The sequence below is a fragment of the Lontra canadensis genome, unplaced genomic scaffold, assembly GCF_010015895.1.
Source record: "Lontra canadensis isolate GAN:19392208 unplaced genomic scaffold, GSC_riverotter_1.0 scaffold16, whole genome shotgun sequence".
In the NCBI taxonomy this organism is placed as follows: Eukaryota; Metazoa; Chordata; class Mammalia; order Carnivora; family Mustelidae; genus Lontra; species Lontra canadensis.
In genome coordinates, this window is record NW_022631010.1 from 15,504,857 (window position 1) to 15,531,595 (window position 26,739).

At 44.0% G+C, this 26,739-nt stretch overlaps 1 protein-coding gene across 2 annotated transcripts in view; it reads left to right on the forward strand.

Annotated features, from left to right (window-relative positions):
* ISM1 (isthmin 1) overlaps window positions 1-8,215 on the forward strand; it is a 72,907-nt gene extending 64,692 nt beyond the window's left edge. For both annotated transcript variants that reach the window (XM_032859193.1, XM_032859194.1), the window contains exons 5-6: window positions 4,010-4,099; window positions 7,607-8,215. In XM_032859193.1, the coding sequence (XP_032715084.1) occupies window positions 4,010-4,099; window positions 7,607-8,124 (608 nt within the window). In that variant the 3' untranslated portion in view covers window positions 8,125-8,215. The remainder of the gene's footprint in view (window positions 1-4,009; window positions 4,100-7,606) is intronic.
* Window positions 8,216-26,739: the final 18,524 nt, after the last annotated feature.

Below are 26,739 nucleotides of genomic sequence, written 5' to 3' on the forward strand. Positions count from 1 at the left end.
GATCCGTGGGAGGAAAGTGAGGACACTTGGCAGTTCATTATTACTTTTTTTTAAAAGATTTATTTATTTACTTGAGAGAGAGAGAAAGTAAATGGGGGGAGAGGGGCAGAGGGAGACAGAGAATCCTGAAGCAGACTCCCTGCTGGGGTCAGTCCTAGGACTCTGAGATGCTGACCTGAACTGAACTAAGAGTCAATCCCTTAACACCTTGAGCCCCCCAGGCGCCGCCAGTTAATTACTACTTTAAACTGCATTGCCTACTCTGGGCAAGTGCATTAAAATCTGGAGATTCAGAAGCAAAAAATAAAATAAAATAAAAAAATAAACTGCATTGTCAGGGTTTTGAAAACTAAACTAATTGTAAACTTGGTGAGAGGCCGTATTGGGGGTAAAAAATAATTGTGTTTGTCTGTAGCAATTGGGTAGGAAAGTGTGACCTGTTGTTCTACAGCATACACATTTTTAGAGGGTCAAGAAGACGGAAAAGGAGAAGGAAAAGAAAAAGGAGGAGGGGGAAGAAATATGACCACAAGACCACATGTAACTCACAAGGCCTAAAATATTTACTCTCTGACCTTTTACAAAGCAATTTACCAACCCCTGGCCTGTGGTTTTGCATTTACATGTGTTCCCATTGCCAGGTAGAATACCAGCTTAAAATAAGATCTCGGATTCTTCTAACAAATGGCACATTCTGAATGGCCTCATCTGAAAGATATTTCAGAGACAGAAAGTTTGATCCCCACACGCCCAAACTTCCTTTTTCTTTCTTTTTTTTATTTAAATTCAGTTAACCAACATATAGTAAGTACATCATTAGTTTCTGATGTAGTGGTCAGTGATGCATCAGTTGCATATAATACCCAGTGCTCATCACTTCATGTGCCCTCCTTAATGCCCATCACCCAGTTACCCCATCCCCCCAGCACCGCCCCTCCAGCAGCCCTCAGTTGGCTGAGTAATATTCCATTGTATATATATAAACCACATCTCCTTTAACCACTCATCTGTTGAAGGACATCTGGGCTCCTTCCACAGTTCAGCTATTGTGGACAGTGCTGCTATGAATATTGGAGTGCAGGTACCCCTTCTTTTCACTACATCTGTATCTTTGGGGTAAATACCCAGTAGTGCATTTACTGGGTCATAGGGTATCTCTATTTTTAACTTCTTGAGGAACCTCTGTACTGTTTTCCAGAGTGGTTGTACCAGCTTGCATCCCCACCAAGAGTGTAAGAAGGTTCCCCTTTCTCTACATCCTCGCCAACATTTGTTGTTTCCTGTCTTGTTAATTTTTGCCATTCTAACCGGTATAAGGTGGTATCTCATTATGGTTTTGATTTGTAGTTCCCTGATGCCAAGTGATATGGAGCATTTTTTCATGTGTCTGTTGGCCATGTGTATGTCTTCTTTGGAGAAGTGTCTGTTCATGTCTCCCACCCATTTCTTGACTTGGATTATTTGTTGTTTGGGTGTTGAGGTTGATACAGACTTCCTTTTACTTTTTTTTACTTTTTTATTCTTTTTTTTTTTTTTTTAAGAGAGAGAGAGAGAATACAAGCGAGTGGAGTGTGGCAGAGGGGGAAAGAGAAAATCTCAAGCAAGCTCCACACTCAACACAGAACCTAATGCAGGGGCTCAATCTCACAACCCTCAGATCATGACCTGAGCCAAAATCAGGAGTGTGGCGCATAACAGACTGAGCCAACCCGATGCCCCCAGACTTCCTCTTTCTACTCCTACAACTCAGTCTTAGACCATAAGGCTGATATTTGAAACAAAAAAAGAAGTGGAGGTGGGCACCTGGGCAGTTCAGTCATTTGAGTGACTGCCTTCAGCTCAGAGCATGATCCTGGAGTCTCAGAATCGAGTCCTGTGTCAGGCTCCCTGCTCAATGGGGAATCTCCTTCTCCCTCTGACCCTCTCCCCTTCTTGGGCTCTCTCTCTCTCAAATAAATAAGTGAAATCTTAAAAAAAAAAAAAAGTGAAAGAGCAGAGGGTTTCTGGGGGTAGAGAGGAAGGATCAGATTAGGCATGCACATGTTAGCAAAGCAGCATATGTAGAAAACAGGGCTGAAATTTAACAAGTGGCTGTTTGGGCTCTATGTCAGCCATGTGGGTGGATTTCAGAAAGTGGAGCAACCATCAGGATGATTTTCCTGATCTTTCTCATGCTAATCATAGTGAAGCTGAGTTGGACATCTGATGTGATAGGATTTAGATAGGTGGAAATAAACCCATAAATAATAATAAGATGAGAGATAAGAAAAGAAGGAAGACAGGAAAACAATGAAGAAGGAAGAGAAAGACAGTATGAAGAAGAAGAAAAGATGGTAATGAAGATGATGGAGAATAGGATTTTTTGAGGACTCAAGTATCAAGCAGATTTCTGAGGTCTTCATGTACCTTATTTCATTTAATTCCTGTAATAGCCTCATGAAGTGGATGTTTATTATTGTACCCACTAAACAGCTGTAGAAACAGGCACAGGGTTAACTTGCATGAGTCACACAAACAGCAAGAGGTCAATCTTGAATCTGAATTCAGGCAGTCTGATTCCAAGGTCCATGTTCTTAATGATTAAACTGGTCCACTGCCACCAGGAGGAAAGATACGGGGTTCAGCCACTCATGGATACAGACAGTATTTAGTGACTAAGCTTGGGGGCTTGCTGCTGTTTTCTTTTCCCAAGCTGGTACCAGATCCAAGTCTACCCACTGTCGACCACCATTCTGAATATTTCTCTTCAACCATTTTAATGTTGTCTTCTTGTTTTCTCTCACAACCTAGAGCAACGTGCCCAGCAGGCCTGCTCCTGCGTTTTCTTCTCTTCTGACCCTGCCCTTCTTCCATCCTTTCTGCCTCTCAGTTCCTGGGCCTCCCAGTCTTTTTCAGGGTTCCTTTGACATGAAGGATTTTTTTTTAAACAGGATCTCTTTCTTTATTTGTTTTGGTGATTCTCAGCATTACTGGAAAGAGTCATGGAGCAGGCAGTGTCCCTGGCCTGGCAGTGATTACACTGTAAAAGTTTGTCCCCTAGGTCAACCCTATAAATAAGTTCAAGGAGCTTCATGTAAAGCCAGAGAGAGCCCCTTAAAGAAATCAAGTCATGCCTCCCAGGCCACTAAGGCTCTCCACCAACATAGACTACCATGTTCCATGTTCCACCACCCCGGCCTCCTCAGATGCCTCAGCTAACACGGCATTCCTGTTTGTAAGGGAAGGCTGGATGGGAGTGGTAGTTTGGGGAAGGAGAGGGGAACCAGGAAGTATGAGACAAACTGGATTCAGCCCCTCCGAGCCAGTAATGACAAGCCTGGCTTACTCTCTTTGAAGCATCATGGGCGGTGCTGGACATCCTAGAATGTGAGATATCTGCTCTTTAGCTGTGGACAACTATATCCTCCAAATACTCCTGGGGAAATTATCAGCTAACACTCACCACTTACTTCTGTAAATTCTTTCTTTACACATAATTCCTTGAGTGCATTTAACTCTATGAGGTGGGGCACTTATGTCTCCCCATTTTACAGATGTGAAAGCTGAGGCACTTGAAGGTTTAAGTGGCTTGATCAGGATTACAGGCTAGTAACGATCTGAACCCTGTCAGTCAGTCCTTAAAACTGGTATGGACCACTAGACAAAATATTAACCCCTGCTTCTAATCCAGTTTGTCACCCAGACACCACAAGACAGGTAGACTTGCAGATGGACATGTGTCCCCTACTGCCCCAAACCCCATTCTGGGCCTAGTGAATGAGTTCCTTAAGACCCATTCAGGCACATTTGGATCTGATTTCATGCTGCAAATAGTATCTGGGGTTTTAATACATTTTATGCTCTACTACCTGCTTTTTACTCTTTCCTCTGCTGGCAAGTTCCTGCCCATGAGTAGTGATGAATACAAAAAAGGCTTTGTTCAGGTGCATTTGTTTCTTGATTTGCTAGGCAGGTGGGGGGTAACTTTTTCCGTATAACTAGGGAAAAATGAGCTCCTGTCTGTGTTTAGGAATTGAAGACACCTTCAGGACAGCTGCCACCGAAGTGAGTCTGCTGGCGGGAAGCGAGGAGTTTAATGCTACCAAACTGTTTGAAGTCGGTAAGGAGACCTTTGTCCTCGTTTTTTATCCAAATATTGATTTAATATTTTGGAGATTCCTTTTGCTTTTGCAGTGCCATCCCGTCCTAGGATCCATTTAAGTGTTTCATTTTCCTCTTACGGGGTCCAGTACTCCCAATGAATTTCTCGCTCACAGAATATACTCTAAGCAAGAGAGAGCCATCCCAGGCCTCCTGCCCCAGGCTGGGCCGAGCAGAGCGCCCTCTGTGTCCGCCTTGCTTGCCACCCAGCTTCCACGATAAGTGGGACAGGAGTGGGACAGCTCTCCCCTCAGTATGGATTCAGTATGGATTCTCCAGTGGGGCCTCACGCCCCTTCTGACAGCCTTCACGGAGTGTCCCCAAAAAGTGAGGAAATGCTGGTCTTGGTTCGGTAGCAAAAGGAAGAAAGGAGAGAAAAGGAGCTTTCTCCGTATTATGCCCGCCTCCCTCTACCACATATATTTTTTCGTAAACCTTTGGCATACTCTGCTACTCATCTGCTTGAAAGTGCTAGGCCAAACACAGTCTGCATGAACCAAGCCAAATGACAAGTGACAGCTAGGTGCAAGGCAAAAACTTCCTTTTTAAAAATAGCTTCATGTGCTTCGGGATGCAATTCTGTATTGCAGAGAGGTGAGACTCCTGCCACATTACCGCGTGCCACCCGAAAGTTCATCAGCCTCGGCCAAACAGGAGGCAGTTTGAAATTCTCTGTGACCCAGGGCTTCCACTTCGGTCCTTCACACACACAAACTACCTTTAGCAGGAGCCTTCTGCAAACACAATGCTTTTACACCCCCAAAAGAAATTAGAGACTAAATGCAGGAAATTTACACTAAATGGTAGAGCAACAAAAGTTGTCTCTTGAGGGCAGAGAGCTTCTCAGGTCTCTTCCTATTGCATACCCTACAGACAGGCAGCTGCTTGCTTTTTTGTGGAGGATAGGTTCAGTTGCACAAAGCCACACCTGAAGTGGGACTAAAGACACACAGAGATGAGTAGGGATGGGTGTCAGTCAGGTTCTGGGCAGGAACAAACACGACACACTGGAATCAGGTAATTGAGGAGCATTCTATGAGGGTCTGATGAGCAGGGTAGATTGGACACCAAGAAGGGGTTGGACAGAACAATGGGGAGCCCTAACCACCCCTTGGCCTAAAGGGACGAGGGTAGCTGTGTGCAGAGGGCTACTACCCGCCACCATTCTGGGCTCTCTGAAGGGTGTAGCCAACTTGCAACAGTGAAGGAGGAACCACAGGGACAAATACATTGACCTTACTCTCCTCTCTCACCCTGGTCTCTGACCAGGACCTCCCTTTGGCTCAACCCAAAGAGCAGTCAGGGATCTAGGGGTCCACCGATAGAGTCCACATAGGACAACCTTCCAGGGGGAGGGAAAACATGGAATGGGAAGAGAGAAGACCAAACAGAAGATGCCTCACCGAGATGGGATACAGCTTGATCTGCACAAGGTCATTTGCCAAACCTGGTAGCACCTCAGTTAGCTGATCTGTCGAATGGTAGGAGGTCACAGGGCCCCCCTATGGAGCTAGTGTAGAATTAAATGAGTTCATATTGGCAGAGCATTTAGAACGTGCCCATCACACTGAACACCTACCAAGTTTGATAGATAAAAATAAGTCAGTGTATGTTTTGTGGGTACATGAATTATGATAATCAAGCCATTTTCTAGGGCCTCACTGAATATTGCTTCTGAACACCCTGTCTGATGGAGGAGGACTGCCCTGGCTTTGCAGACACACATTTCCCAGGAGGGAGCCTGCATTCTCTCACTGCTGTTCAGTCGGGGGCTCACAGGGCTGGAATCTTAGAGCTCAGGCCCAAATTGAGCCTTGGCATATCCCCTCTGGCAGGACCCTGGGCCCACAGGCCCCCTGCATTCCTCCAGCTTAATATTCACTGTGCCTTAAGAGACGGGCATCCTTTTCATCCCCAGTTTGGAGAGGAGTATACGGAAGCACAGGGAGGGAGACTATACCTGCACGAGGGCATGAGCTAGTAGATGGTAGAGCTAGATTTGATCACAGACAACTGAACACAAGATCCCACACTCTTCCTCTTAGGCCGGGCCTTTCTGAGTGCTTGAGAGATGCCCCCTCTCTCTCTTCTTCATTCCACTGAGAGAAGCCTGTGCTCTCCTCCAACCTGCCCCCAACCCCGCTCCCTTCCTGGCCACTTGATTCCTTCTTAGGGCACCACCAGCCTCCCAGGCATCTGGGTCAGAGCAGGGAGTCACTCCTAATGTCTCTCCTCCCTTTCACTCAAGCCCACCCAGGCCCAGCGGCCCTACTCTCGGAGCTCACTTGATCCCTCCTGTTTGGTCCTTTCCCACTTGGACTCTGACAACTGATACCAGCACTGAATGTATCTTCTTCCTGTTCAGCTCAGCCAGTGGCTGTCACTCCAAAACCTTCAGTAGTTCCCCACTGCCCTCGGAACAAGCCTAAACTGCACAGAAGAGTCCCGCGACCTGACACCAACAGACTTCCTGCCCTATAGCCTCCGTTCCGGTGACACCAAATATGTTCCCCAGCCCCAGACAACCCCAGCAAATTTTGTTCTGCTCAACCTTGGCATACACGAGTGGCCTGTTCCTGGGGCCAGCCGTTCCCATGGGCAGGCAGGACCCACACAAACATATCTTGGTTTTTCAAATAAAGCCAGGAATCCACATTAACAAACTGGAACCACCTCAGTCTTAAATTAGTTCAATGATTAATTAATTAATTAATTGACAATGAAGTCGACATCTTTTAATACTGTAAGGCCCAAATACGACAACCTCCAGGGGCAGGTTCTGGCTGGAAGCCTAGAGGGCAGTGGCCTCTGGGCCTTACTGTTAAGTTCCCTAAAAGCAGGGGCCACCTGTCCCTTCCTCTTTGAGACATCTCATCATATGGATTTCCTTACAAGGATTGTCACTCTTTGGTGCCTGTGGTTAAGAGATGAGGCCACCAGCTCTAGCTTAATCCAGTCAGTGAGTGGCACAAATAAAACCAGGGACTACCAGTTCTCCTTTGAGGCACTTTCCAACTTGTTACCAGATACTTAAAGAGGAGATTCAAAATTGTCCCCTGAATTAGTGTTCATTTTGTTATAGGTGTTAGTAGAGTTATCCTGCAACCTCCCTTTCTTCCTCAGATGCCTCCTAAAATTCAGGGATAATCATATCATATATTTTCAAGAAATAAGACAGGCGAAGCAATTGTAATGGTTAAATCTAGGTGATGGCAGACAGGGAGTCACTGCTGGAGTTTCATCTCTCTACTTTTCTGTGTCTGAAATTTTTCATGGTATCACATGGGGAGGAGGTTGCCTTGCAAATAAAGTTCCCAAGGCCAAGAGGGGTGAGCATGACCAAAGCGAGGGCTGGTGGTTCCAGGGGACCGCAGGGATTCCCCCTGGGAGGGGAGGAGTTGAGGTCAGTGTGAATCTGTCACCCCTGTTGCATATGGTGAGAGGGGTTCTCTGTGGTCTTTCTCAGATACCGACAGCTGCGAGCGTTGGATGGGCTGCAAAAGTGAGTTCTTAAAGAAGTACATGCACAAGGTCATCAACGACCTGCCCAGCTGCCCCTGCTCCTACCCCACCGAGGTGGCCTACAGCACGGCGGACATCTTCGACCGCATCAAGCGCAAGGACTTCCGCTGGAAGGACGCCAGTGGGCCCAAGGAGAAGCTGGAGATCTACAAGCCCACGGCCCGGTATTGCATTCGCTCCATGCTGTCCCTGGAGAGCACCACGCTGGCCGCCCAGCACTGTTGCTATGGCGACAATATGCAGCTCATCACCAGGGGCAAGGGGGCGGGGACCCCCAACCTCATCAGCACCGAGTTCTCAGCAGAGCTCCACTACAAGGTGGACGTCCTCCCCTGGATTATCTGCAAGGGCGACTGGAGCAGGTACAACGAGGCCCGGCCTCCCAACAACGGACAGAAGTGCACTGAGAGTCCCTCAGACGAAGATTACATCAAGCAGTTCCAAGAGGCCAGGGAGTACTAAGGAGATGTCCGCTCCAGTATTTGTGACACAAACGCAGTGCGCGGATCTGCCGCCAGGGCAGGGCGGGGCCGGTCTTATCCGCATCCGTAGATATTTGTATACACTACGAGGGTATGTTTCATAAATCACACTAGGGGTGAGCACCTGCCCCGGGTGACGGCTGTCTGAAGCCACCTTGCCATACGAAATGCCTACAGAGCTCCTTGGAATCCCTCCGAGGGGCGATGTTGGCAGGAGGATGGGGACAAAGGAGCCAGAAGAAGAACCTGGAAGCCATCATGGGTGGGATTCAGTGCACACCCAGATCCTGCGTTTCCTGGAGGAGCAAAGAGGGAAAGACTGGGTTGTAAACGTTATAAGCAGTTTTTATATATAACTTATTTAATATGAATGTGACTTAAGCATAACCTTTTCGCTGGAGTTGTGAAACTGTTTAATCACTTCTGTGAGAGTTCAGACAGGGGCTCAAGGAGGTGGAAAAGAAGGGAATTTGGGAGTAATTTTTTCTTTTAAACTAAATAACTCCACGGAAGTGTCTCAAAAACAAGAAAATCCCACCTTAAACCAAATGTTCTTTAGTCCTGAGGCACCCTGCTGGAGTCTTGGCTTCCAGAATATCCTTGCCTAAGATTGGATAGCAGGAGGAGGGCACATGGGGATTTTAGGGGCAAATCTGAGGACTGGTTTTAAATAGGCTTTAAAATAAAAGGCCAATGTTAGCATAATGCTCTAATTCTACTAAAAGGCTACAGAATTGCAGAAGTTCAGCTCATGCCTTAGTGGGAGGTTCAGAAGGCTGCAGGAAGGTCAGACATAAATATAGGTAATAGCACTTTTGCAGAAGAAAAAACAAAAGCAAAATAGATAGGAAAGAACATGGACCTCATTTCATCTATTTTATTCTAATACTGTCATAACAATTTTTTTTCTCCACCAATATATTACCAGCAAATACATATAAAAAGAGTAGGGGGATTCAAATCTATAAAATTTCTAATTTTTTATGTTTTAAGAAAGGGGAAAAAAACTACATTATTTTTGTAAAGTATTTATTGAGTCATTGAGTCTTGTGCATCAAGCAATTGTAATATGACCTGGTTATGTAGTGTGGAACTTAGGACAAACAAAGAGTTTGTTCTTATGCAATCTTTACTTGCAAACTCCAGGAAAAGAGAATATATCATAAAATCATAATAAAATGTGTTACCTGCAATAAATGTGTTACCTGCAAATATTTATGATGCAAATACCGTAAAGAACAAGCCCGGGGCGTCGAGGCAGGAGAGAGGGAGGTTCAGACCAGGTGGGAATAAAAGGCTCATTGATTGACTTGATGGTGGGTGGTATAACTCACGACACCTTTGGCACCAAGAATGTCAGGCCAGGCCTCAGGAGGCTGAACTCATTGACACACAGGTAAGTTTTTGCCCACTCAGAGCTAAGAAAGAACTAAGAAAAGCAGACCAGAGCAAAGGCTTAAAACAGTCCAGAGGAGGGACGTCTGGGTGGTTCAGTTGGTTAAGCAGCCAACTCTTAATTTTGGAGCAGATCGTGATCTCAGGGTCATGAGATCGAGCCTTGTGTCAGGCTCCTTGAAGCCTGCCTAAGGTTCTCTTTCTCCCCCTTTCTCTGCCCCTCTGCTACCTTCCCCCCCATCTATGCCTTTCAAAAAAATAAATAAATAAATAAAGAAGAAGATGAAGAAAGGACAATCCAGATGAGCAGGACTGCTTTCAGACAAAATTGTGCAATGATAGAAGTAAGTAGAACTATTCATCATGTAGATTATTCCAGATGAGAAAGCCAAAACCCAGGGAAAAAAATGTATCACACTGGACCCATCTTTCATTTCCTAGCCTAATGCTCTTTCTATTATATCAAATTGTTGATGTCCTAGTGGTGTCTTGGGTATTCTTGATCCCACTCTTAAATTCCCCTAATAAAATTCCAAAGTTTTCTTTTGGAAAAGCTCTTATCAATCATTTACACTTTAGAATGAATTACCCCTGTATTTCCCTTCTCAGAATATCTATATTTAAGAGCTATTTCTAATTATGACATGAGAAGCCTTATCGACATCTAAAGGAATTTTAAGCAAGTGAACTGATAGGGAGAGAATCAATACATCTATGTATCAGGGAAGCAGATTTGGTTACTAATAATAAGAAAACTATTTTTGCAAAGATAGTTGGTTGCAACAGATTGCATTGCCTTTGAGGTGGTGAGTCCCTGTTGGGACAGGTATTCAAGCAGTGATGAGATGAAGCACATGAGAAGATAAATTGAGAGATGAGAGGAAAAAATTTGTGCGATAACACCCTCTGGTAAATGTTTTTTTAAGGGTAAGTGCAAAGTACTATGGGAAAACAGGCACGAATCAAGGAAGTACCTATTGGGACTAATGGAGGATTGGTATTTCATAAAGAAGGGAACAGGGAGGGGGAAGTGGATGCATTTAGGGTTAGAAAAAAGTAAGAATAAAAACAAGGAACTAGGAATGAGCTTGGGTTTTTCTGAAGGCCAGTATATTTAGAGTGATGAGCAGAGGAACAAGAGTGGTAAGTTTTGGAGTTATATCTAAGGTATCTTTATTAAGGATTTATCATGGAAGATTAAAAGGAACAGAGCTCTTTTCTGCTAAAGTGAGAATGACTGATATAAGCAATATTTTCAACAGGCTCTTTGCCTTTTTCATCTCAGACCTTGCTGACCTAGTAATATGAAAGTTGGAAGATGAGGTGGATTGGGGGCAGGGGAGAGCCCCTGGGCTCTTTGCCTACTGAATACATCCCTAGTCTCCTATACCTGACCAGGTTAGTGCCATACCTCTGGAAATTTGCTGAACTATGGTCTGCCTCTATCAGGATAAGTTAGTTTTCAGTCCCGAAGCCAGTGAGTGGTGCTCAGAAAACCAGAACCCCTCTGTTTGGGTATCTGATAAGACAATGCAATCTTATCTTATTTTCAGCACAGGGTCTCAAGCCAGGCCCAGGGTAACCCCAAGGAATTCCCTCCTTGCAAACAGATCATGTGCTCAAGGGCCAATTTCACCTGCAGCAGAGTGTGCTGCCTGCACCCTTGCCTTTAGCACCTATCACCCCTCAACAAGTACTCCACAAAAGCCTCTCATCAAATTTTTGCTCCTTCGATTCTCCCTGGAAAAAAGAGCTCCTTTTCTAGTAATGCACTGGGCCTCTTGGGTCCCCCACCTTGAGCGAGCCAATAGGAGAGAACAGAGATGCCCAAGGCCCTCTAGTGGCCGCACATGGGAAAGTTGAGGAATAGGACTTGGACACACAGAGCTTTCTCTTTGGCCCCAGTACAACCATCCACCATGATTATAGTCTTCGCAGTGTTTCTCTCTGGGTAGCTCAGCGGCCAGGAGGTTAGAGTTCTCCAGCCTCACTAACATCAGGGATCAATGAATAGTACTATCCTTGCCACTCTTTCCTGAGCTCACACTTTGTGCCTCAGTGCTACTCCCTTTACCACGGGAGGCAGGCAGAGTACATCACATTCATTTTACAGACGAGGAAAAAGAAGCCCAACAAGGTTAACGAACTTGCCCAAACTCATATTGCTCCATAAATGGCAGAGCTGGCTGAAGCCAGTCCTTTCTAACCACCAAGCCAACATTCGTAACCTTCCTCTTTGTTCTACGCCTTTCCCAAGTCTTCCCAACACTCACAGGATGTTAGGTTTTTGTTTGTTTTTCTCTAACTCACCCTGCTTTTACTCAGATTGTTCAGATCTGCCAAATGTCCCTACATCAACCCTTACAGTGTCTCACATTGGGCGCAGAGGGTCTGGCTTTATTTCTACATATTCTGCACAGCTCTGTCATTCTGTAAGCAGTCGCCGGAGATACGACAGTATACAAATCCAAGTTGGAGGGCAGACAGCCAAAAAATAAATACTTACTGAGATAATGATAAGTGATATAAAGAGAAACAAATTATTTGATCACACACTGTATGTTGCATTATTTATTGCAATACTTAGTTGCTGTAATAGGCAGTCCTCAAAATCACAGCGACTTAACACTGTAAAACCTGGATTTGTTTCTGCCCAAGTGTCTCTCCTCTAAGTAATGACCAGGGGTCCAGACTCCTTCCATGCTGTGGCTTGGCCATCTTCAAGCTGGAACTCTCTAGGACGATCTGGGAGTCCTCTCTATTCCAGCCTGCTTAAAGAGTAGAGAGCGGTCAGGATGAGCATAAAGGTTAGGTCAAGCAGAGATGTACTATACATCATTTCCACTCCATCTCCAGGGCTCTGTTCCATGCCACACTCTTCTGCAAGGACAATGGGGAAATAGAGTTTAGTTGAGGGATTGGGGTGTGGGAAGCCAAGATAGGCTATATGAGCACTCAGCCCATGTCTGCCATGGAGGTAGACCACCTGGTTATGAGAGCCAGCGCAAGGGACTCTGGATGGGCCCAAAGTAGGTGACCAAAGAAGAGAGGGGCTTCCCAGCCCCTCACCATCTTCCACATTATATTATAGTGCTAAACTAGACCTCAGTTTACTAGCTATCAACTGGATAGCTGTCTTACCTTCTCATTGTTGCACCCCGCTTGGCACTTACCACACTTCCTACACATCTGTGTCCACCAGCCCAATTCTCAACTGGAAGTTTCGACAAGCCTTAGCCTCATCACTTTCTCTGGGCAGTGGGGCCCCTTGGCTTGCACAAGAAACAGAGTGAAGTGCCAGGGAGTTCACAGTCACCCCCAGGAACATTTAACAGATGACTGAGAGGAGCTATGTGTATGAATGCCCCAGCCTCCTCACCCTCCACTGGGGCAATTCTGAAGCATATTTTGTACTATTCTCAGAGCTCCCAGAGGGACTGAGCTCCAGGCACCCACAGAGGTAACTCACTTGCTAACACACCATTCATTGTCTTCCTTTCTATCCCCGTGTTTCTTCCGCCACTCCCCTTCTGTGCCTCGCTGGGATCATCTCTCCAGCGTGCTATCTACTCAGATCGTTCTCTCTGGATTCTCTTCCAGGGGAGTCCCAAACCAAGACATAAGTTTATGCTTTGATACTTACTGAGTGCCATTCAAATATAAGCTCACTCTTATTTTCATCATGCTCACGTGGAGAGGCGGTTTTGCTATTGGTGATAGCTCTACCAATAAAGAAAATCCAATCTCATTCGAACCAGAGATTGGCACTCTACCAGATTTTCAAGCTTTTAAAAAACAAAGTGATAAGTCCCCAGTTTTTATAATTAGATCCAACAGACAGAAAATGACCCTGCCAGATCCCTCTAAAAATTGCTGAACACCTTCTCCTCGTTTTTTAATTCATCTCCTTACTGACTACAAACCAGCGCTGCTCCACAACCCACACTTTGAGTAGCCCTGTTCTAATCGACTGAGCGACACTGATCGGTACCCCCATGAACAGGGATTCCGGCCTGACATACAAAATCATGAAAAAGCTTCACAGGAAGCTATGTGTGGGGAGGGAAGAGGATGGGGTTCTCCCTTTGTCATCCACTTACAATTTCCAATGGAAAAATGTGTGGGTTGTCACCATTATGCCTGCACTATTTCAGACTAATTAAAGGCTTGCCATGGTAATTACTGGGTGGGTATACACAGGAACATACATCCATGTGTACAGATCCCTGAACACAGTAGTATAAATTAAGACGGAAAGCTTACAGCCTGTTGCTTTTCTGAGGCTTAGTGTTGGTTTACCATACGGGATTAGGAGAAGAGGGGCACTTTCTGGGATCAGAAGGTAAGACTTCTTAGGAAACAAATTTATGGGACTAGCAACTCTTTGTTGCACCGGAAGAACAAAGCTTAGAGACAGTTTGGGTTTTTCGGTTTTTGTTTTTGATATATTTTTTTTCCTACCTCCATCTCCATGTTGGAAAGCCAACATACAAAGATCAGTGCCTTGCCTGGAAAGGCAAAAAGAACATCATCCTCAACCATTTTAGCAGCAGGGGTATTGGTGGATTGAGACACAGCTGCAAAAGCAAAGCTGGGTAAGAATTTTATGACTTTGCTAATTTTCTATCTGTTCCGGGAGTACTAAATATGCCCTTACAGATATTCATGATTGCCCTCAAAATAAAAAAAAATAAAATAAAATAAAATAACAACTTCTAAATGGCACAGAAAAGCCTTTCATTCTTGAAGCATGTAATTCATGGAACATTTTCAAAATGTCATGTTTGAATTGGGAAAGTAACATTTCTTGAATTAACCAGCCAGTTGCTTCAAGAACATGACTCAAAGGATATAAAAATTTCATGCCTGACTTTTAAAAAAGAAAAAAGGAATTTTTTCTATGCAGCTAAGTTTATTTTTCACAAAGGTCATGGCTACATATTAGGTTTATTCGCCATGGAAGGGAATGGTCTAAATGAAGCACACCTTTAATTCCTTAGTGAAAGGGAGCAGTAACAGACCTTAACAAGCACCGCTTCCAAATTTCACACCAATAGATATGCAGTTTCGCTTTGTCTAGCTCTGTCCTCCTTCGCTCCCTTCTACACCCAGCTTGGGTTTTGTTTTGTTTTATCTTTAGAGAGCTTAGCAAATGGACAAGGAGGCGGGGGAAGGCAAAGAGAAAAGCCAGGATTTCCCGGGACAAAATCCTCTTTGGAACTTCTAAAGTAACTCATTGCCCCTGTTGTCAATATAACTAAGGTGAGGTCTTTGCATGGGGGGAAGACCAGAGAGACCCACAACCCTAAACCAAAGCTTGAGATAAAAGCAAACTCACTCTGTTTTCTCTTCTTCAAGCTTTCTACACTGCGCCATTCTGGTCGCCTTCCCCACTGCCCCTCGTTTGTTCCTTTTGCCACACAACCAGCCATCTTGTAGCCAGCTGCTGTGCTTTGGAGCCAATCCTGCCTTTTTTTTTTTTTAATATTCTGTAATAAACAAGCAAACAAACAAATAATAGCCTTCAAACTTTTGATTGATATATAACATACAATTGGAAAAATGTACACGTATCATAATCTTTGTGGCTCGGTGAATTTTCACAAAGCAAACACACTCATGAGCAAAGTCAAGAAAGAGAACAGAAAGTTTGGGAGGAGCTCCCCGGGATGAAATGTTCTATGTCTCGATTATGGTGGTGGCTCCATAACTTGCTGCATTTGTCAAAACCCATTAAATTGGACCCTTAGGGAAAAAAATTGAATTTCATCATATGTAAATGTTACCTCAACAGAAAATAACTAAAACATTCCCGTCACTCCCACACCACCTTCCAACTCATAACCACTTCTTGCCAAAAGTAATCAGTGTCATGACCCGAGATTGGTTTTGCCTGATTTCGAACGTCGGCAGAATCCTACAGCATATGCTCTCTGAGGTCTGGCATCTTTTGTTCTACATTGTATTGGGAAAGTCTTCCATACTGCTGTTTGCAGTTATCGGTCATTCATTCTCATCACTGTCTAGTCTGCATGTCTCTATTTACCATTTCTACCATTTGGGGGGTTGCCTGTTTGGAACTTTTATAAACAGTGCTGCCGTGAATGGTCCAGGGTGCATCTTTTCATGCTTGTCTGCAAACATTTCCATTGGAAGTAGAATTAACAGGTCCTAGGGCGTGAACAGCTTTAGCAGATGCTGCCCAGCAGCTTTCCAAAGTAGTTATACTGGTTGACCTTCTATCCAGGAGTGGTTGAAGGTTTTGATTCTTTGATCAGTCTTGGTTCTGCCCCTACACTAACCATTCTTCAATATTCTTCTTCTTTAGATTTAAGTCAACGGAGGTACACCGAGCCCTTACTCTGTGCTTGTCACAATTCACCATGCTGGATCCTGGAGACACAAATAGGAACAGACAGGAACCCTGTCATAAATGAATGGCTTAGTGGGGTGACTACGTCAAACAGCTATAATACAATGTGATAGGTACCACGGGACCAGATGAGGATGTGATTAATGACAGCAGTTAGTAGTAAGTCAGAGTTGCTATATTTCACTTAGGAAAAAAAAAAGTCTGATATACCAAGCATTGGCAAGATGGTGAAAAAACAGAAATTCTTTTGTTTTAATATTATTTATTTACTTATTTGACAGAGAGAGAGACAGCAAGAGAGACAATACAAGCAAGAGGAGGGGGAGAGGGAGAAGCAGGCTTCCCGCCCAGCAGGGAACCCAAATAGGGCTCAATCCCAGGACCCTGGGATCATGACCCGAGCTGAAGGCAGACACTTAACAACTGAGCCACCCAGTGCCCCAAAAAACAGAAATTCTTATTGCCACTGCTTATGGGGATATAAACTTGGGGGATAACTTGACTATACCTAGTACAGTGGATACTGTGTCACCAACAGCAGAAGTCACCAATTTCACTCCTGATGGCTTTCTTTATATCATCAAAAATTGGAAACAACTTGTCTACCAACAGTGGGATGGACACATAAACCATGTGTTAATAAGATAGAATACTATCCAGGTGTTAAAATCTGATCCAAAGCTATGCATACTGTCATAATGTGACATAAGATGTGTCATAAACATGTAATACGCAAAAAAGTAAATTTCAAATGAATCTATAAAGTATTACACATTTTCAATAATTTAAAAACTCACAAAAGGAAAGGTGGAAAGGAAAAGGTGGAAAACATTAGAAGTAAGATGTTATTTATTTTTTTAAAAAAAGGAAACCCAAAATATACTACAAGATATTAATCCTGGTTAAATCTGAGCACTGGGTAATGAACAATTGTTACCTTATTTTCTGTATATGTGATATATTTTAAACTAAGGACTAAAAATTCAAAAAACCGGAAAGAAAAAATGAACGTAATGAGGTTGGATGGCATCCTACAGGGTCATGAGTCTGACGCCCCTGGGTATACATGAGCTCACAAACAGAGGATGACAGGCAGGCCTCCATTGGCTGTTGATGGTAATGTTGAAGGTGGGACACGTGTATTCACCAACTCCCAGGCAGTGAAGCCACCCCAGCTAGCAGCCGCCTTGGTTCTCCCAAGAGAAGCACACACGCTGCCTCTCCCCAGATTCAGTCTTCCTTTCTTTTTTGTGTGCACAGCTTGGGATAGACAGAGCCCTGCACTGGGAGCATGGTCCCAAATCCAGCATCTACTGAACAGGAGGCCTGAAACCCATCCCAAAGCCTTGCTAAGCCACAGCTCCTGCCACCCACCCCTGCAGCTCCTGCCACCCACCCCTGCAGTTCCTGCCCACAGATCTGCGGGAGGAGCTGAAGACGGCACAAAACCTGCCCCTTCTGGAGCCACTGACTCCCATCTCAGGCTCCCACTTACTGAGCATCTCCTTTGGGCTAGAGCTTGGATCCAGAAATCATCTCAGTCACCTTTTTTAAAATGTCACAGGTGAGGACCCCAAGTCTCAGGTAGTAGGAAGACTTGTCCACGCTCAAGTAGTAGATCCATATTTAAAACTGGGAATGGCTGGCCTCCAATCCACATGTCCTCTTTCACTGTTTGGACATCAGACGTGCAGGTAGCTTGTCTGCTTACTTCTCTCCCCTCTGCCTCCACCTTTCCTACATGGAACCAGCATCTGGGAGGGGTTGAGGGAGTAAGCTTTGATTCTCATCGGAGCACCTTCCAAATTCAAGTCAGGCTCCTGTTCCCACTGGTCCTTCTGAGAGGGTCTATCTCACTGCCGTCACCGATGACTCAGTATTCATCTGCACAGAATTCTCCCACTGTCTGCTCTCCTGAAAAATTGAAATGCCGAAAACCAAACAGAGTAAGAACAGCTAGACTATGAGCAACTTCCGGTTCCTGCTGGATGAACCAGATGTGGGCCTGGCATGCCAGGTGTTTCTGCGTCTAGTCAGAAACTGGAAGTTATAGAAGGCAGAGCTCAGATGCACCAGGGGTCACTGACCCACATCTTGTCTGGGTCTCCAGGGGTTAAGGGTTAAGGAGTGAGCCCCACTTAATCCTAACAGAGTGCAGTCACTCAGGAAAGTGGGAGAAGAGGGCTCAGCAAGGCACAGTTTAGAGAAGAGAGAGAAGAAAAGAGGAGAAGGATGGTGAAATGGAAATCTGGAAAAAAAAAAATGTATCCCACACTCTAGCCTATTTATCTGTCCAAAAAAAAGACAGGGTTGGTTTTCAGAGTTCTAAGATTACTATGACACCTGGAGATATGACAGGGTTAAGTTGTGGCCACAGGAAAAAGAGTAACCCCTCCCCATCACACACACACACACACACACACACACACACACACACACACACACCAGACACAACAGAGGTCCCTAGAGGGGTATGGCATCTTGTTGTCTCAGGGTACCTGGCAATGGTTTGTCTGAAGTCTGGTCAAAGGAAGGGAGCTGTCTGACCAGCTCAGGGCCCACAGAAACTGTGCAGACTCTGCTGGTGAGCAGGGAGGGAAGAGAGCACTGACAATTCTGAAGACCCCACCTATAGACTGAAGCCTAGAGGATCTGCCTAACCTGCTTCAAGGGGGTGACCCTGGACCCCAAAGTCAGGGGCAGAGAGTGGGGGTGGGGAGACGTGTGCAGGTGCAGCTGCAGAGCAAAGGACCCGAACTTCCCTTCCCATGGGAAGTGACCAATAACTCGGACCCTGGCCCCATTAATCATGCCCTGCAGTGAGAGCCCCCCTCACACACCCACCCCCAGCAAAGGTTGAGGGGTCATGGGCCCTGGAAAAAACACAGCATCTTGTCTTTTTTCCCAGAACTAAGATAAACCCATGGAAAGGATAGTAGAGTATGCCCCAAGCAAAAATACTCCCCAAATTCTGAAGAGAATTCAGACTTTCTTACAGAGTTCTGTGTGGTATACTAGCTTTGTATTTCAGGAGATATTTTAACCTTAAAAGCATTGGTATCATCCTGTGTTTACAAACCCAAGGACGACAGATGATGCCAGTAGGGACTCCAGGCTGAAACCAAGAGAATTTAACTCTGGTTAATTTAAGAAGAAAGGAAGTATATTGGACAGATGTTGGGTAGCTTTAGGAAGATTCAAATAAATAAGAGTAAGAGCACATCATTTAAGCACCTTATTTAAGAGGGAGGCTATATCAAACAAGGTAACCATGGGTTAAATAAATAGAAGGTCATTGGTGTCTTGTGATAAGTAAGTCTGGCCATAGATAGCCCCAGGGAAGTATGGGATCCCATTTCTTCCACAATTCTGTTCAAGCCATTTCCACTTCATGGTCTAAAATGACTACCCAAGCTCCAGCCATCACATTTATATTCCAGCCAGTGAAAAAGGATGCAAAGAGAAATGTGCCTGCAACTTCTTATGAGCAGTTGCAGGCACATTTCTCTCTGCATCCTATTCACCAGAACTCAGTCCTCTGGCCTCAATTAATTACAAGAGAGGAGGAAGATTTTATCTGGGCAGCCAGGTGCCCCAGCTAACAAGAGCCCATGACAAAGAAAGAAGATACTGGAGAGAAAAATGAGCAAGTTTCTTCTACAGGTGCCTAAACCGCATGAATTTTTATGACAAATGCAGTCACACTTTTTATGGCAAGTGTGGTCAGACCAGGCAAGGATCCCCATGAGCAGGGTAAGTGACGTCACTTTTCCTCCCAGGGTAAGTGATGATTGTCGCTTGTGGATTGTCTCCTTGGATCCAAGGAGAGGAATGTTCTGTTCCAGGAAGTTCCAGGTCCCTGGTCCCACAGCATCTAAAACCCTCAGTAGCATTACTGTGCACATGGGATCCTCTGTCTCCTGTCCAGGCCCTTGGCCTTAAAGCCTCGGCTGGAATGCAGGAAACTCATGTATTTCAAACTCTGCGTGATGTCCAGCACCTAGCCCAGGGCCAGGCAGGCACAGTGGGCTTTCAAAGAATTGTTTATGAAATTGATGAATGAACCTCTACATTCAACAGCCTCCCACATACATGTGTGACTATTTTTCATGTGGATGAAAATATTTAAAAGTATTACTGAATTCAGAAATGTATATGCTTTCTTCCCACACATATTTTCTCAGTGAATTTCTAAGCTTGGGTGTGTTTGGGGGAGGGGGCTGGGCAGCAAAGTCAGATTCTCAGGGCTAGATGGCCTGAGTTTGAATCTGTAATCTGCCACATGCCAGCTGTGTGACCTTGAGCAAGATACTTCACTTCTCTGTGTTCTAGTTTCTTCATTTGGTACTGTTGCTCCTGTGGTTGTCATGAAGATTTAAGGAGTTAACATTCATATTCTGTAAATTGTGAGTGTCACTCAGGACAGTGATTGGCACAGAGATTTAAATAAAATACTAAAAATGCACATACCCTTTGACAAAGGTTCATTTTTTAATGTCTTAAAGAGAGTCTCCCGAACAAAGCTGGAAAGTTATGACCCAGCCTAGATGATTTTTAATTTGGCAGCTCTTTCAATTAAAGGATTTTTTTTTTAATTGTCCCAATCCCAAGAGCAAGCCAGTTCCTCACTGTCAGAGACAGTTTCTGGGGCATCTCCTGAGGGTCCGGGTGTAGGTTACAGAGTTACAGGTTTCTCTAAGAGAAGAGACCCCCATACACACCATTCATCTCACACCCTATTGTCCTGACGGATGTACCTGGTTCAGGGACTGACTGTATTTCTGTCTCCAAACCCTCCACCTGCCACCTCGCTCACTTCATAGCATCCCAGCAGCTGACCATGTTGCAAACAGAGACCAAATCCCTTTGATGCCTGGGACCAGACGAGGTCCATATGAGGCTCTCAAACAAAGCTTTTGCTTTGTTTCTAAACAACTTAAGAAGGCTTAAAGGGGGAAGAAGTGCCTTATTTTCTCAGGCTCCTTTTCCTGCTCAAACAGAAAGAAAAACCCAAGACCCAGGGAGGGACCCAATGAGACAGAGAGAGAACCAGACTTGGAGAAGGAGACAGGAGTGCAAGACAAGGAATGGCTGCAAAGCTTAGATTACTTCCTAAAGGAATGGGGGTGGGGGGAGATACGTGATCTTTATCTAATCAGACAGTCTACCCAGGAAGTCCCTGAGATCAAAGCAAGGGGCTTTTTATTTAGCCCTGTGTCAACTTAAAAACAGTCCTGGCAAAGCCACAGATCTGGACAAGCTCACACCTCTCCCCACCCCCACCGCCCTGAGCTGTCTCTCAGCATCTGAACCCTCTTAACATTCCATTTGGAATAAAACCCTGGGATGAAAAGAGTTCCCAGGATTACTGTAGGAAGAAGAGACAACATTTGACAAAGTAGGGCAGAAAAGGCTCGGCCAAGCCACAATCCTTCCTGGCTTTCCAGAACAACTAGGTGTGCTCTGAGGGAAGGCATCACCATTCCACTTCTCGGCAAAGATTCCCTGACACCCACCACCCCTCTAGGATCAAAGGAGTCCTCAGAGGTACACAGCCACTTGTCACTAGCATTTTTCCCCACATGCCCAGCACTGTGGCAGGACGACTCTGAGGAGAAGCAGGCACTCAGGGGGAGCAACCAGACTGACGTGGGATAGAGGCCAAAAGAGGGGAGCCACAGTCCCCATTCCTCGGTCCCAAGGATGAGCTGGTGAAGAGGGATTGGGGTGGGGTGTGTTCATGTAAAGAAGGAGACACACAAAGTCTGACCTGTTGAAAAGACAGGTGCTGAGAGAACTGGGGACTGGCTCAAAAGGGAGGGAAGTCACTTTTCAGAAATACAGCGGCTCAAGGGGAACAGGACAGGAAATTTGGAATCACACCACAGAAATAGAAAAAGTTCATCCCCCCGGATAAAAGACTATAGAACCAGGGTCACCCTCCACTGCATTACCATAGACAAAGCTCAGCACCACTTTCCCTCCATGCAGCTGAAATCCTTGTATCCTTTATTTTCAAAAACACAGACATGGTATGCCTCATAGAACCTAAGACTTCTTGGTCTTTTATTTTCTTAGGTGTTTAAAATACCTATTCTCTTAGTTGATCTTTGTAAATACCTTATGATTATTACTCCCATTTGATGAACTGGATTCATCAGTTCAGACCTGTTTTTTCTTAAACAAGCCAGGGACCGCTCCTCAAACTGATTTTTATTTTTATTTTATATTTTATTATTTTATTTTATTTTAGAGCGAGAGAATGAGCAAGGATGGAGGGGCAGAGTGAAGGGGAGAACCAGACTGCCTACTGAGCAGGGAGCCTGGCGCAGGAATCCATCCCAGGATGTTGAGATCATGACCTTAGCCGAAGGCAGATGCTTAACCGACTGAGCGACCCAGGCGCCCCTCTAGTTGATTATTAAAAGCAGTTTTTAAAAGAACATTTAACATTCACCTTGAAAGGCAACCTTGTTCTTCAGTGCCAGCACCTTGAATGGAGGCTTCCTTCTGAAAGAAGGAACAAACCTTTCTCTGTCCTCTTCTCCCAACAGAATTTATTTTTTCATAGCCAAATTGATGGGAAATGCAGTATTTCTCGTGAGTCGTCTGGATTTCAGTGTAGTCCGTTCATCACTTTTAGGATGTGTTTTTCTCTAAGAAATGTAATGTGTCTTCCTCCTAATAAAGACAGCATGCACTAAAGAGGAATTCTAATTTTAAGCCAAGAAACATGTGAAATAATTGCTTGACGTTCCGTAGGAAAATGTTGCAACTTCCAAGTACATCTCTGGGATCTGGCTGTGAATCAGCTTCAGTATCACTCACACATGCATATTTGTGTGACCCCCTTACAGAACATGTCCTCATGGGTGTTCTCTTTCATATCCCCGCCTCACCAGTAAGGAAAATAGAAGGTGCGAGCAACTGAGTGAGTTGCTTAAAAATACACAGGACGTTGTAGGGATCAATGGCCTCATTATCTGTAAGACATAAGTAAATGTGAGATGTATTTTTTAAAAATACAAGTTTCAGCTTCAGGACTTATGAAGCCTAAAATGATGGGCAGGACCCAAAAGTGTAGAAAGAGAATCTGACTACATTTTTATCGGGAGTGTAGGATTTAAATGTGTATCCTTATGTCTTTCTGAAGACTGGTGGGTTTTAACTGAGATTGGATGAGAGCCTCTTGAAGACATGAAGTTTTAGTTGGCTTCAATTGTGCCCTAATCATTATCATCTATTTTCAAATATTCAGGATTCTTCCCTGCCACAGGTGGAAAGGGTTAAGTGATAGAGGTCAAAAAGATGCCTACGGGATGTCTTCACATTGTCTTCAGTTTCCCAGGCACTGATCTCTACACAGGGCTGGTGCCAGGTCAGGGAGCAGAAATGGCTTCCAACACCTCTGTAGAAGCCCCCAAAATACATACACTGGATAAAAGATAAGTTTAAAGTCAAAGCATCCTTAGAAATAACCTAGTTTAAGTTTCTTATTTTCCAGATGAGAAAACTAAAGCACAGGGAGGGGCAAAGAGATTTACTCATGCCACAGAAGAAAACCACAAGGACTCCTAGCCCTGATGATTACATTTTAACATTACTGGGTCAGAAAGTACTTTCTTTTCTGCTGCTTCTTCTCTTGCTGATCAGTTATTTCTTGCTGCTCCAAAGAAACAAATCAGAATGTTTCTATTTGATTTATGGAAGTGTTCCAGCCAGGGAGCTGCTTTCTGGAGACCAGAAACGGAGAGACTCTCCACCTAAGCAACCACCAGGGGGTGCCCAGAGGACAGTCCGACAAATGGCGAGGTGGTGGAGGTTGGGGTCCTCCCTAGAGAATCTCCCTTCTCATGGGAAACACATGTGATACCACAACTGAGATTATCTTTTGTTCTTAGCAAGGGGTTTGAGGTCTCTTGTCCCTTCTGAAAATGAGTTTGGGCACGAAAAGTGAAGAAAGAAAATCTGCAACACGTGCAGACCTCGTGCTTAAGATGTATTTGTTTAGAGCTCTTGCTTGTTTGCTTGCTCTTCTAATATCTGTCTCCATAAATAAAACGGGGAGAACCCTGTCACTTTAAGTCCCAAACAAGGCAGAAAAGAGCAGGTATTAGATGTCATGAGAGGGCTCACAACTTCTGCTATAAGGAAGGTAATAAGGGGTGTGGCTTATAATAGGACTTTCCGCACCCCAACCTGTTTCCTGAACAGTCATCTGGTTGTCTGTCCCCAGAGACTTGACCATAACCAAAATCCCTCTGCTGCCTTCAAAAGGCAAAACTCACTTCAGGTGAAAGCCAGATTCAAAACGACCGGCTCTTCTGTAAATCCTACCAGCATCAAAATACTGATATGTGGGTAATACATATTCATTCATAATTCCCATTTCATGAACTGGATTCATCGATTTGGGCATGATTTTTCTAATTCATGCCATGAACTACACATAGTGCTGAATATTAAAAGTTTTTGAAAGAAGAGTACTTAAGAGGAGCCTGGGTGGCTCCGTCGTTAAGCGTCTGCCTTCAGCTCAGGTCATGATCCTGGGATCGCGTCCTGCATCCCTGCATCCGGCTCCCTGCTCCACAGGAGGCCTGCTTCTCCCTCTCCCACTCACCCTGCTTGTGTTACCTCTCTCACTGTGTCTCTCTCTGTCAACTAAATAAATAAAATCTTTTTTAAAAAGAAAAAGAAAGGAAGAAAAGAAAAAAAGAGTACTTAACACTCACCTTGAACGAAAACCTTGCTCTTCAACCCCAGCAGTTTGAAATGGAGGTTCTTATGGATTTAAAAAAAAAAAAAAAAAAAAAAAACAGTTTCATCAACCCCCAAAAAACTCTCTCTTACTACCTGTTGTAGTCCACTCTCCACTCCCACCCCCACCCTCATGGACCCTGGTAAGCACTTATCACTATAGTTTTGTCTTTTTGAAATGTCATGTAACTAGAAACATGGAGTCTATTACCTTTTGTAAATGGCTTCTTTCACTGGACATAATGAATATGAGATTTATTCAAGTTGTTACTGTTGTTGTTGTGTGTACATGTGAATGGTTCATTCTTTTTTTAATTGCTGAGTAGCAGTCCAGTGTATGGATATACCCACAGTGTGTTTATCACCTATAAAAGGCATTTGAGTTGTTTCTACTTTGGGACAATTATGAAAAGAGCTGCCATAAACAATTTTGTACAGGTTTTTGTGAGCACATAAGATTTCATTTCTCTAGGGTAAGTATCTAGGAGTGGGATAGCTGGGTCATATGATAAGTGTATGTTCGACTTTGAAAGAAAATACCAAATAGCTGTACTGTTTTGAATTCCCACCAGCAACATATGAGAATTTTAGTTGCCACACATCTTCATGAACACTTCGTATTGTCAGTATGTTTTTCCATTTGGGCCATTTGAATAGATACACATCGTTCCTCATTATGTCCTTCATTTGAATTTCCTTAATAGTTAATGACATTGAACATCTTTTCATGAGTTTACTTGCCTTCCATGTATCCTCTTTAATGGAATATCTTCAAATGTTTTGCTCATTTTAAAAATTGGGTAGTTGTGTTACTGTTGAGTTTGGAGAGATACAAGTTGGATACAGGTTGTTTGTCAGACATGAGTCTTTGAGAGATTTCCCCTCAGACCATAGTTTTCTCTTTTCATTTCCTCAAGAATGTCTTTTGCAAAGCAAAAGTGATTAATTTTGTTGAATTCCAATTTATCAGCATTTTTCTTTTATCTGTTTTGCTGTCGTGTCTAAGATGTCTTTTTTTTTTTTAACAGAGAGAGAGAGATCACAAGTAGGCAGATGGGGAGTGGGGGTGGGGAAGCAGGCCCCTGGATGAGCAGAGGGCCCGATGCAGGGCTTGATCCCAGAACACTGAGATCATGACCTGAGCAGAAGGCAGAGTCTTAACCCACTGAGCCACCCAGGCGCCCCTTTGTCTAAGATGTTTTTGTGAAACCCCAAGTCAAGAAGATTTTCACTTTTTAAATTTTATACAGTTTTGCATTTTATGTTTAGATCTGTGACTCACTCTGAGTTAATTTTTGTATAAAGTATGAGGCTGAGGTCAAGGTTCATGTTTTTGAACAGGATCTCTGTTTCAACACCATTTGTTGAAAAAAACTATCCTCTCTCTTTTTATTTATCTTTGCACTTTTGTCAATAATCAGTTGATTTTACTTGTGTGGGTCTTTTTCTGGATGGTCTGTTCTGTTGTGTTGATATATACAGGTTTATCTCTTCCCCAACATTTCACAGTCTTAATTACTACAGCTTTAAGGCAAGTCTTTAAGTCATGTGGAGTTCACCAACTTTATTCTTTTTCAAAATTGTTTTGGCTATCCTAATTCCTTTAATTTCCCATATAAATTTTGTAAACATCTTGTTCTTATCTACAAAAAATCCTGATGGCATTTTGATTGAAATTGCCTTAAATCTACAGGCCAATGTGGGTCGACTCAACATATTACTATGTTTAATTGTATAACAACCCATTAACATGATATGTCTACTCCATTTATTTAGGACATCTTTGATTTCCCTCATAACACTTTAAAGTCTTCAACATACAGATTCTGCACATTTTTAAGACTTATAAATGAAGTATTTAATTTTTAGCCATACCTTATTTCATAATAATTAGCTATTGTTAATGATTGTTAAGGTCTGAACTGCATTTCCCCATCCCCAATATTCATGTGTTGAAGTGCTCGGGACCTCAGAGTATGACTATATTTAGAGATAGGGTCTCTAAAGAGATAATTAAGTTAAAATGACGTCATGAGGGTGGACCCTAACCCAATATGACTGGTGTTCTTA